This window comes from Erythrolamprus reginae, unplaced genomic scaffold, assembly GCF_031021105.1.
Source record: "Erythrolamprus reginae isolate rEryReg1 unplaced genomic scaffold, rEryReg1.hap1 H_11, whole genome shotgun sequence".
NCBI classification, from domain to species: Eukaryota; Metazoa; Chordata; class Lepidosauria; order Squamata; family Dipsadidae; genus Erythrolamprus; species Erythrolamprus reginae.
The window spans coordinates 452,681-465,107 of NW_027248464.1; the positions used below are offsets into that span (position 1 = coordinate 452,681).

At 37.0% G+C, this 12,427-nt stretch overlaps 1 protein-coding gene across 1 annotated transcript in view; it reads right to left on the bottom strand.

Moving 5' to 3' along the window:
• LOC139155343 (ras GTPase-activating protein 1-like) overlaps positions 1-12,427 on the bottom strand; it is a 61,650-nt gene that overhangs the window by 16,485 nt on the left and 32,738 nt on the right. Inside the window, exons 11-15 of the mRNA XM_070730478.1 lie at positions 11,927-12,083; positions 9,134-9,221; positions 8,066-8,143; positions 2,776-2,933; positions 2,470-2,546 (exon numbers count right to left, since the gene is read on the bottom strand). Of these exons, the coding sequence (XP_070586579.1) occupies positions 2,470-2,546; positions 2,776-2,933; positions 8,066-8,143; positions 9,134-9,221; positions 11,927-12,083 (558 nt within the window). The remainder of the gene's footprint in view (positions 1-2,469; positions 2,547-2,775; positions 2,934-8,065; positions 8,144-9,133; positions 9,222-11,926; positions 12,084-12,427) is intronic.

The following is a 12,427-nucleotide window of genomic DNA, read 5'->3' on the forward strand; positions in this document are numbered from 1 at the left end:
ATTTCATTCCTACCCTAATGTTTTAAACATATAATAAAACATGAATTATTATATCCCTAAGCTTAATAAAGTGTCTGAAAAGTCTCCTTAAACAATTTTCCAGTAGGATTAACTGTAGCATAATTCAGCATGGATTACACAATTATTTTCTTTATTATATAGAATAAACCATTCTAACTTCTAAAAATATGTAATGGAATGTGCACCTAGTGGAGCAGTAAATAAGACTTTAAAAACAAAGAGCTATAGCAGATAGAGGTCCAGATTAAGAGACTGCATAGTCCTAACCTGGATGGGGAAGGAAAGGAAAGAGATTGAGGGTAGCCACACCCGAGAATCTCAGGATATATCTATATCTATCTATCTATCTATCTATCTATCTATCTATCTATCTATCTATCTATCTATCTATCTATCTATCTCATAAATTCACTTTAGCACAATTCTGTCTCTTAGATGTTTACAAATAAAGGATTGAACTCAAATCGATTTTGCTGTGTTGTCCTTGTGCTTAGGTCTGACAGAATATTTGATTATTTACAAATGCAAACAACAAAGTATTTATCAGGACCACTGTTGCATCACATAATTTCTTCAGAGAGAAAAATACAAAAAGATTTACTTTCTTAAAAATACAAAGTTAAAATTTAATCATTCTTTTTTTCAAGTCACCTATGTACTAAGTATTTTATCTCGTCTTAAAAGTTTCAGAACATAATAACTTTATTATTACATCTATTTCATTTTCTCAGAGTTATTAGGTGTATATTTCATATTTTTACCATTTCTAAAAAAAAGTTACATACAGGATCTATTTGGGTTGATCATAATTTTTTACTTATGAATTATCTTTCTCCTACAAAGGCTAAGGTTTTTGCGCTCTTCCCCTTTCATGTACTTCCAGTGCAGAACTGAAAATTATTTTGCTGATGTAAATAAAAAAGAATCATGGTTTATTCTTCGCACTAAAAATATTTTAAAAACTATTTGTGTTTGGTTGATATGCTTTTATTACTGATACATTATTAATACCAAACTTATTACTACCAAAAATTCTAATCAAAGTGTTTGTATATTGCTAGACAACATATATAAAAGAATATTCCTTTTGTTTTACAACCTCTCCCAACACAAAACTGAAAACGTTTCCTATAAGAGAGTAGGACTGGTAAGTAAGACTAATGAGATTGAGTTTCAATACCCCAAATTTTGTCTTCAATTTTACTTCCTAAATCTATTTCCCATCTTTATCTTCAATAAATGAGTATGGACAGATGTGTATAATTTGGGAATCCTCACAGTCTCAAAGTTCCTGGCTATGAGGGCTTTAGTAAATCTTTGAATTGTATATTGGGAGTGGTAGTTACTCATATCCTCGTGACCACTCATCTGGACTACTGCAATGTGCTCTAAATGGGAGTAGCTTTGAAGAGCATACGTTCCCTAGTTATTTCTGCCATCCAATCAGCCAGGAAGGGTAGAAATGCTTCAGGTCCCATTGGCCAAGGACTCTAACCTATGGCATCTAGCTTGTGGGACATTCTACCTTTGGAGATCAGGTCAGCCCTGAGCCTGCTGGCTTTTCGTAAGGTTCTAAAGACTTAATTCTGGCACTGGCCCTGAGACCATGCAAGAAACTACTTTTTGGTTAGGCTAGAGATCTGAGTTTACATTGATTGGCCAATGTGGTTTTTTTAAAACTTTGTAATATAGTTAATTTTTACATTAACTCATATAAATGGAATAATAAAAAATAGATAAACAAATAGAATATATATTCCTTCTTTATTATCATCACAGAATACGTTCAAAGTTGGGCACATACTCATGCTTGGTTAAATTCAATCTTCATTGTCTTCTATCTACATTTCAGGCATTGCCTTATTTTATTTATTTATTTATTAGATTTGTATGCTGCCCCTCTCCGAGGACTGCCTTGTTGTTTCATCTTCCAAAGTTCCTCAAAGAATCAAGGAGCTAATACAGATTAGGTTATTTATTATTTATTTATTAGATTTCTATGCCACCCTTCTCAGACGACTCAGGCTGGTGGTTATCTGGGAACAACTTTGTCAAGGGCCTGAGATGCTGCATCATATTAGCAGCAAACTATGCCCATAATTCACCTGCCTATAGAATTGCTGAAAAATTCCCTAAGTGGAAATCAGATAGGATTTGAAGATCATTTGAAGTGAGAATACAAAATGGTCACTATCCTCTCTTGTTTTCAAACAATTTCTATGAACTGAAATTAAAGCTGGAATGACTACCAAACAGCAATGACTGAAATGATTACCAATAGCAATGAAATTTACAATATATTATATGCTAAGGGTGATATTATAGGAAGGGGACAAAGCAGTTCAAAGTTATTTGAAAACTGTTTTTATTTAACTGGAGAAAAGAGTCATTTTCTTTTTTGATCAATGCAATAGTTTTGAAATGATTTTTTTTAAGTACCAAACTTACATATATCTTGGTCTTTACTCTTCTTTGTTTTATTACTAAGGCTTATTTCAAATCTGTTGATATCAGAAGAAAGATCACTAGAGAAAAAAAGAAAGAAAAACCAGATTCATATTTGCATTTTACCTTCAAATTGAACATCAAAATGCCAAAGGTTGTTGGTATTTTCATTACAGTTATATTGGTAAACAAATGAAAGAAAGCTGAGTACTATAAAACTGTCTGATTTCCAATTCCATTTTTAAAAAGTCTATTCATTTTGTTGGCAAACATTTCTGCCCCATGTAATAGAATTTGTATGGAACTTACTCAAACACAAACTCCTCTGACCACACAGGGTTCTGACCTTCTCGTACATGGGTTTTTGCCACTTGAACAGAGTTCAGGGATATATTACAGTAAGGATTAGTAAAATGTTTTGCTGGAAGTGTATGGGCTTCTTCAACATGTAATATAAGACTGCTGACCTAAAAAAATTGCAACAGAATTTTACAATTTATTTTAGACCAATTATGTAGCATAAAAAAATTTGTACATAAACTATAAATGGTTATGTTTACTGATATATTAACTAATTATATACCTAGTAATGCCACATTAAGAACTCAAACATAAATTGATTTAACCTGAAAGCTATTGTATATTCTTTCATATCTATCTAATGTTGGTAAAGTAACCCAAAAAATGTCCGGATAGAAATCACACACCACTAAAATAAGAATATAATGCAAAATTATTGACTGATGGTTTTTAACTGTGGGTTTGTGCCTGCATAGAGCAAATTCAGAGAAACTGTTTAATGATATTACTGCTGCAAAGGTAGACAAACAGAATCCAGATCAACAATAAAAGTGACACATTTAATTATTGAAAAGGATGGGGTGGGGCAACACACCTGTTGCAAAATAAATTCAGAAAACCATTAATCTCTGTGGAATGCAATAATCTTCTACAAAATATCCTACATTGCTATTAATGCAGGAACTAGTAGAAAATTGAAGAGGAGGATCACCATGCCACTTCCTGGGGTATAAAGAAATGTCATAGAATGTGGAAGGCATTAGCATCAACCTCTATTTAAGCTTTTCTGTAATTCATAAAGAGTTTGCTCTGTGCACACACATACAGCCTTTTGAAAGAACATATAGCAATCCTGTAACAAAGTTAATATTTAATTATAAAAAATACTATTCTTATTATTTAAAAAATGCAAAATGATTAATTTAGTCACATATAAAATTGGAAGAAAGAGTACTGTAACATTTAAATATTAATTGTTCTACCAAATATTAAGGCATAATCAGTACAATTTGCTATTTACTATTTATAATTCTCAAAAATTTTTAGAAGATAAAGCAACCCAATAGGGTCAATTGGTCTGGGAGGTCCCTGCTCAACCATCACAGATTTCGATGAAATTTTGTGTGAACATGCAAACTTCTCCAATGAACACTGATAAAGTGTTACGTGTGCCAATGCAATACTTGCGGAGATATAGTAATTTGTTTGACTTCATATTGCAGCCTTATACAGTATGACACTGAGGTTCCAGAAACTTTGAGACATAATATCTCTGGCAATATTTTGTTGAGAAACAAAACTTGATCACTTGGTACAACTTTTTGTGCTCTACTAAACAAAATAATAAAAACATTCTCATGAGCGATCTTCATCTAGATAATTTGGAGCAAAGCTGGCTGAAAATATTGCAGCACAAAAAAAGGTTAAAGTTTGGCTTTCTCTGGAAGGAAAGGTATGGTAAACATGAAACTTTGTGCATAATAACTTAGCAACACAAGGTTTTTGAATATAAAATTTCATTCTCCTACTGCTTTCCAATAATTTACAAATTGAATGTAAAGTTGACTATTTTTTGAAAACATGCCCAAAATAGGGTATTTTCAGCCCAATTTTACACACACAAAAAAAGACCTTCTGGAAACTCTGTTAAATCATTCTCACTAGAAATAATATGTTTCAAGCCCCCTAAAAATGTAGGGTTGTTTTTTCATCGCTGATGTATAAAGCAGTAAAAATAGGGACTGTTTAATGGGTTACAAAAAGTTTATTTATTTATTTATTTTATTTATTTAATTGGACTTGTATGCCGCCCCTCTCCGTGGACTCGATGCGGCTCACAACATATACCAAAATACGTAACAATAGTTTGTCCAATTAAGATGCTAAAAATAATTCTTAAAATTCTAATTTTAAAACATTCATTCACATTCACACAATAATCAGCTAACGACATCTCGTTGGACAGAGGAAGGTCTAATGTCCCCAGGCCTCACGGCAAACATGTTTTTTTAGATTCTTTTGGAAGACAAGGAGGGTGAGGGCAGTGCGAATCTCCAGGGGGAGCTGATTTCAGAGGGCCGGGACCCCCACAGAGAAGGCTCTTCCCCTAGGTTCCGCTAGCTGACATTGTTCGTTCGACGGGACACTAAGGAGACCAACTCTGTAGGATCTCACCGGTCGCTGGGATTTGTGCGGCAGAAGGCAGTCTTGGAGATAGTCTGGTCCTATGCCATGTAGGGCTTTATAGATCATAACCAACACTTTGAATTGTGTCAGGAAACCAATCAGCAGTCAATGCAGTCCGCGGAGTGATGACGAAATATGGGCATGGCTTGGAAGGCCCATAACCGCTCAAGTGGCTGCATTTTGGATGATCTGAAGTTTCTGAACACTCTTCAAAGGTAGCCCCATGTAGAGAGCATTGCAGTAGTCGAACCTCGAGGTGAAAAGGGCATGAGTGACCGTGAGCAAAGACTCCCTTGTCCAAATAGGGCTGCAACTGATGCGCCAGGGGAACCTGGGCAAACGCCCCCCTCGCCACAGCCGAAAGATGGTGGTCTAAAGTCAACTGTGGATCGAGGAGGACACCCAAGTTGTGGATCCTCTCTGAGGGGGTCAATAATTCTCCCCCACAGGGTAATGGACAGACAGATGGACGTGTCCTTGGGAGGCAGTACCCACAGCCACTCCGTCTTGTCTGGATTGAGCTTGAGCCTGTACAAGACAGCCAATTTTTGTTTCTCTTAACAAAATATTGCCAGAGATATTATGTCTCAAAGTTGTTGAAACTTCAGTGTCATACTATAGAAGGTTGAAGTATGAGGTCAAACAAATGGCTATATATCTGTAAGCATTGCATTGGCATACCTAACACTTTACCAATGCCACCTGAAAACGCTTTCTTCCTCAATTCCTTGCGTTTCAATGATGGATCTGGCCAGCAGAAAAGTGAAGGTAAATCTGTGGAGGAGGAGGATGCGCAGCTCTGCGATGTTAACCAGGAGGAATATCTCCACCATCAAGCAGGCCTCAGTATATATGGCGGACTACTTCTACAAGACATATTGGAAGGACTTAAGCTGACAGGCAGGGGACGGGGGGCACCATTCAGGATGAGCTCTGTCTTCCTTCTCCTTCTTGCTTTTTTTTGGGAGGGGGAGGCAAGGAACAAAAGGAGAAGGAATACCATGCAGATAGAACTGTTATACTCTTGTAGAGAAAGGAGGGAATCTTCCAGCTCTGCAGATGTGATCACTGTTGCGAGTTGGCAGGACATCTCTTCCCTCCCCCCCAACCTTCCCTAGCACTGTTTTTGGAGCTGCCTCTGGAGAGGCAAAGGGCGACCCAAGGGATCTCCATACCCGTCTTCAAGCTCCTCGAAGCAGTGGACAAGAGGTGAGTGGTTCCCGCTGGCTGCATGCCCCATTTTTGAATTCAAGGATGGGATTGCAGTTCTGCTGCCCAAAAACACTTTCCTCCTGCCACCTGAAATTCTTCCCTCCCTGGCAATCTCCAGTAGAGATTTTGGGGGGTGGGGTGTTGATTCATCCATCACTGCTGCAGCTATTCCAGGGAGACAAAGTTGTAGGGGCAGCCTGAGGGTGTGACAAACGCACAGGGCCACAGCATCAGCATGCCCAGCTCCTCCGCCTCTCCTCCTTCAACACCGACCATAGCGCATGCAAACAGCGTGCATTTTCCACCTCTCCTTCAAATAACCGATCAACCTCCACTCCCCTTCCCTGCTATGCAAAACACTTTTCTCCCCGAATCCAAAAATGTAGCATGCGGAGCCCCCATAAAAATCATACCCCATCTCATCCAACCCACTGCAGTTAAATGCACAGAGGATGATAGGATTTGTTTTAAACAGATAAAAGGATATGTGTTGCTCATTATCAAAATCCAAGTGAGGACGCCACTGATCCTGATGCTGATAGACAGAGGCAGAATTCTTTTTTTCTTACTTTTCTTCCCAAAAATTAAGGTGTGTCTTATACACCGATGTGTTTTATACTCCAAAAAATAGGGTGATTTTTAGAGAAGAATATACTAAATTCTCAGATTATATTCTCAATATATAATCCACACAATGATAATCCCATTATAATTAGACATAAAATATACTAAATGATATCCCATACTACCAGATATACAGTATGTTGCTCTATCGTGATTATAGAACAATCTATAAGAAAAATGGCAATTAACATAATAGAGTGGTACCTTGTTTTACGAACTTAATTTGTTCCGTGACCAGGTTCGTAAGAAGTTTGTAAGATAAAACAATGTTTCCATAGGAATCAATGTAAAAGCGAATAATGCATGCAAGCCCATTAGGAAAATCCAAAACTTTAGAAGCGAGGCGAACAGAGGGCGGGTAGGGTCAGCGAAAGGGTGCAGGTGGAGGAAGAAATGACAGGGGGGGGGGGGTTTCCTGGAAATGTAAGGAATAAAGGTGTCTGGAGGAATAAATGGTGATGGTGAGGTCCTGGAAACGTAAGGAATAAGGGTGGCTGGAGGAAGAAATGGCAGGGGAGGGGGTTTCCTGGAAATGTAAGGAATAAGGGTGGCCCTGCCATTTATTCCTCCAGCCACCCTTATTCCTTATGTTTCCAGGAAACCTTCCTCTGCCATTTATTCCTCCACAGGCTCCCTTTCCCTGCCTCTACAAGCACTCCGCTAGCGTTGCTTTAGCCACCCGCTATCCCGGGGCGGCTGCGGACAGCTCGTCAGACCCACCATTTTCTAGCAGATGGCATGGGGGGAGGGGGAGACCCTGCACGGGAAAGCCTGCCTCCAGTTCCCTTTTGATCATCAGAGCCTGCTAACTTAAAATAACTTGTTTTGGCCGCTGCTGGCAGCAGCCAGGAGAGAAGCGAGGGTTCGTAAGACGAAAATGGCTTGTGAGAAGAGGCAAAAAAATCCTGAACGCCCGTTTGTATCTCAAAAAGTTCATATGAAGAGGCGTTCGTAAGATGAGGTATCACTGTAATTGATTATATAACTGCTTTTTCTTAGAATTTGGTTAGTAGGTTAGTTCATGATTCTCCTATTAGCTTTGACTTCATTATTAAAATTAAAAATTAAAAAGTGTCAGAAGCAAAGCAGTACTTGTATGTTATTAAAATTATTAACACTATTTATTTCATGTTTATTTCAATCTTTAATTTGTTTAAAGTACATGGCAAAGGAAACACTATGATTGTTCTAAAAAAAAAGTTATAACTTCTTTATTTTATACAAGTGATACATTAGTTCAATCAAAAACATTTCAGTTTCAATAAATACACTTTACCTGACGCAAACGTTTATTGGATGTTCCTGAACTTGTTTTTCGTAAATTGCAAAAAGTTTGCAAAACTTTCATCCAGTCCTGCAAATAAGAATATCTCAGATCAGCAGTTCCCACCTATACAGTGTAAACTTTTATAGGTCCATAGCTTGGTTTAGGATTACAAACAAAATTGCATTTATGCTTAATTCCTTAATTTCTAGGTTATTTAGTTAAATATAATTTGTTACAGCAGGCCTCTTTCTTATTTCCCCTAATGAAGAAAAGTAGTATGATCATAATCAATTAACCATTTAATTACAGGAAGGTAAAGTATAAAGGCAACTGAAGACACTTTTTTCTGACTATCCTATTTCTGTAAGTATTTGCTCTTGTTCACTTCTAAACAGATTTCTTAAATCCTTACAAGCCTTTACCCTCTACTTTCTAATAAACTGCTTCACTAAGCTGTATGTCAATTTCCTTACAAGGAAAATATCCTTTTTGGGAATGAGTGTGTGCATGCGTCCACACACATGTTGTAACCAAAAACGTTTGACCTTGCATAATAGAAACATAGAAACATAGAAGTCTGACGGCAGAAAAAGACCCCATGGTCCATCTAGTCTGCCCTTATACTATTTTCTGTATTTTATCTTAGGATGGATATATGTTTATCCCAGGCATGTTTAAATTCAGTTACTGTGGATTTATCTACCACGTCTGCTGGAAGTTTGTTCCAAGGATCTACTACTCTTTCAGTAAAATAATATTTTCTCATGTTGCTTTTGATCTTTCCCCCAACTAACCTCAGATTGTGTCCCCTTGTTCTTGTGTTCACTTTCCTATTAAAAACACTTCCCTCCTGGACCTTATTTAACCCTTTAATATATTTAAATGTTTCGATCATGTCCCCCCTTTTCCTTCTGTCCTCCAGACTTTTATATTATGAATAAAATATATTATGAATAAAAACCACTATAGCAAGTACATTATTACAATCCAATCTAATTTTTATCACACTACATTAAAACATGTCATATACTGCTATCTTAATCATATCACTTCGGTAGCTTTTAAAAAAATGTTTACCTGTGCCTGTTCTGGAGTTTCTCCTGCAAAGTAAAAGATGTAATGTTCTTCACTAAAGTGCTGAACTACTATCTGAAAACAGTTTGGCCTATTTAAAGGAAAAACAAACAAACAAACAAATAACAATAGAATTCTTTTAACAGAATACAGGTGTCACTGCTGGGATATGCAGGGCTTTTCATTCCCATATGTGTTTGCTATTATTATTCTCCTATTGCAGTGCATTAAAATCTCTCTTTATTTTCCAAATATGCCTATATTTTTAATTTATAATATGCATCTCTTTTTAAAGCACATTAATAGCATAATTTAAGAATAAATCACCTCGAGATGAAATGGGCAGAAAATAAATGTAATAATTAAAAATAAATGAGTTAATATTGACTCCCAAAACTGCATGAATTGAAGTATACAGTAAATTCTAAATAGTCAGTTTTAATTTGTTATAGTCTTTTCCAATCTAAAATGTCATTACATACAAATTCGTTTTTGGGTAATCAAAATGTCCCAATATTGGGTTTGATGTTGTTATGTTTATGATCAGGAACTAAGAAAATTTAAAAACAATTTTGAATGATAGAAAGAAAAATAATTTTAAGATAATCTAATATTTCAACAATTTTACAAATAATGCAGACTAGGAATTTAATCAACACTTTAATGCAAATTATTTTTCTTAAGTTTCCAAGTGCTAAGAATAACACATTCATTCATACATAGTACTTGTTTTTGGTTTAGGTTCTGTTGTAGATTTTGGGGAGATATTGGCCAGGGGTGAAATTCAGCAGGTTCTAACAGGTTCTGGAGAACTGTAAGTGTACATTTTGAGTCGTTCGGAGAACTGGAAAATACCTCCTCTGGTTGGCCCCCAAGTGGAGTAAGACTGGAGATTTTGCAATATCCTTCCCCCAGGAGTGGGGAGAGAAAGAGGATTTTGCAGTATCCTTCCCCTGGAGATGGGTAGGAATGGAGATTTTGCAGTATCCTTCCTTTAGAGTTGGGTGGATATAGAGATTTTGCAGTATCCTTCCCCTGCCATGCCCACCAAGCCACGCTCACAGAACCAGTAGGGGGGAATTTTGAATTTCACCCCTGGTATTGGCCTGTTCCAGCAACTCCTAGAAAGTCTGCTTCATGTCATAAACATCATAATGGGTGTCAGCAACCCATGCCCCCAGAGCCTGCATGCGGCTCTTTGGGCCCTCTGCTGTGGCTCCCTGTCCCATCACTGGCTGCTCCGCCCCTCACCTTCTCCTCTTTCACCTGGCCTGGCCTAAGAAGGTAAGGGTGATGGCGGGGTATGGCAAAGCAGCCAAGGCTGATTCTTTGGCTGTGAGAAGATCGGGAGGGTGCGCATACATGAGGACACCATCCTCAAGCAAGCACTAAAGCACAGCAAAGGAGTGCACCATGTATGGGAGAGAGAGGGGTACAGAGAGGACAGAGGGGCAGAGAAATAGAGATACAGAGAAGGGACAGAAAGAAAGACATAGAGAAAAAGAGAAATAGAGATAATGGTTTTGTGGCTGAGTAAGTGTGGCTAGATGTTATGTGACTGGATGGGAGTGAGTGACATCAAGTTGGCCACAGCCACCCAGGTTTTATGGCTTCCCATACTCTCCCCCCCCCCCCCGCCGTATTATAATATCACCATCTTCTTAAAAGGTAGTCAAAATCCTTAGTTGAATTATTCAAGTCTTACTGCCAGGAATAGAAATAGATAATCCATAGGCCATAAGTTAGTTTTAATGTTCTTACACTGATCTAGCCATTCTCCCACTAAAAAAGCACAAACAAAAACTAAAAAATGAGTCATTTACTTCCAGAAATATTCCTTTTTGGTCTTTGTAAAATTTAGAAATCAATACATTGTACAAGTTTTGAAAATGAAAAGATGACTTACAATAACTCTTGAGCAGCAGAAAATATAACGTATCAAAATTTATAACAATACCAAATTAAAAAAGAAAAATGAGGCAAATATATTTTCTACTGTTCAAGAACCACTTATTAGGCATTTTTTGTTTTCAAGACATGTACACTTTATTACTTTTAAAAATGGACTTTCTATTATTTATATAAACTAGAATACTAAAAACATGAGAAAAAAAGATATTCTATCAATATTAATTACAATTTGGATTATTATTGTTACAAGCATTAAAATTATTTGACTTTTCAAGGTTGAAAATAAATTTTGTATTATTAATACACAACACACAAACAAACACACATTAATGAAAGGCAAATATTGATGAATGGAACAAATTTAACAAAAATTAAAATACAAAAAAGTAAAAAAGCAAACCAACCCCAATTTCTATTGGATACATCAATGATGGCTAACCTTTTCGGGACCAAGTGCCCAAAGCGTGCAAATAGGTATGTGCACATAAACCCCAAAATGCAATGCATACACGACCTCCATTATGCACGTATGCCTCCTGAATGCAGCCTGCTCCATGCATGCACTCCTGCAGCCCCCCCCCTTCTACATGCAGGCACTCCCGACATGCCCCCTTCCCCTGCTTGCACGTCAGAGACCCAAAGACCAGCTGGCCAGTGGGAGGCATGCACACAAGCATGGCAGAGCTGGAGTGATAGCTTTCATGCCCACAGAGAGAGCTCTGTGTGCCACCTGTCAGGTGTGCCATAGATTCGCCACTATGAAAATATATGTTGCTGCTATTCTCCAAGTTTAAAATCCCACTCGGATATTGTCAGAACAGTGTCTTTACATTTACTTCATTAGTGATAAAATTAACCGCAAAATATTTGAAAATAATATCTTACCTGCCAAACAGACTATCATGTACGCCATAGACAGAACATACACTAAGATCTATCAGTCCTTTGGGTTTAGTTGCTCGCTTTTCACTTTCAAAATAAATAAGCTGAGCATCATTTCCTTCTAAAATAAAGTACAAATTCTTCCACCGCTTTCCTTTACCTGTAAACAAGGTAAAGAGGCAAGGTAAAGTGGATTTTCTATCATCAAGTCTGTGACAGTCTGACTTCTAAAATTATCTTTGTCAATCCTGCCTTATTTGTTCAAATTACCCAATTTTTTAAAAAATGGATCTTTAACAATGGAATGGGACATAAGGTAAACGTTTAACTGAACTCAAATTTTGATTGAATGCTGGGAAGATTCCCTATAGACCGAGTATGAATGTATAAATTCATACCTGTCTGGAAGTTTCAAGTTCTATACATCATAAGCAGAAAAAAAAGGAAAATTGCAGAAATGCATTTTCTTCTTGAAGAATATCAATACAGTGATCCCTCGAGTTT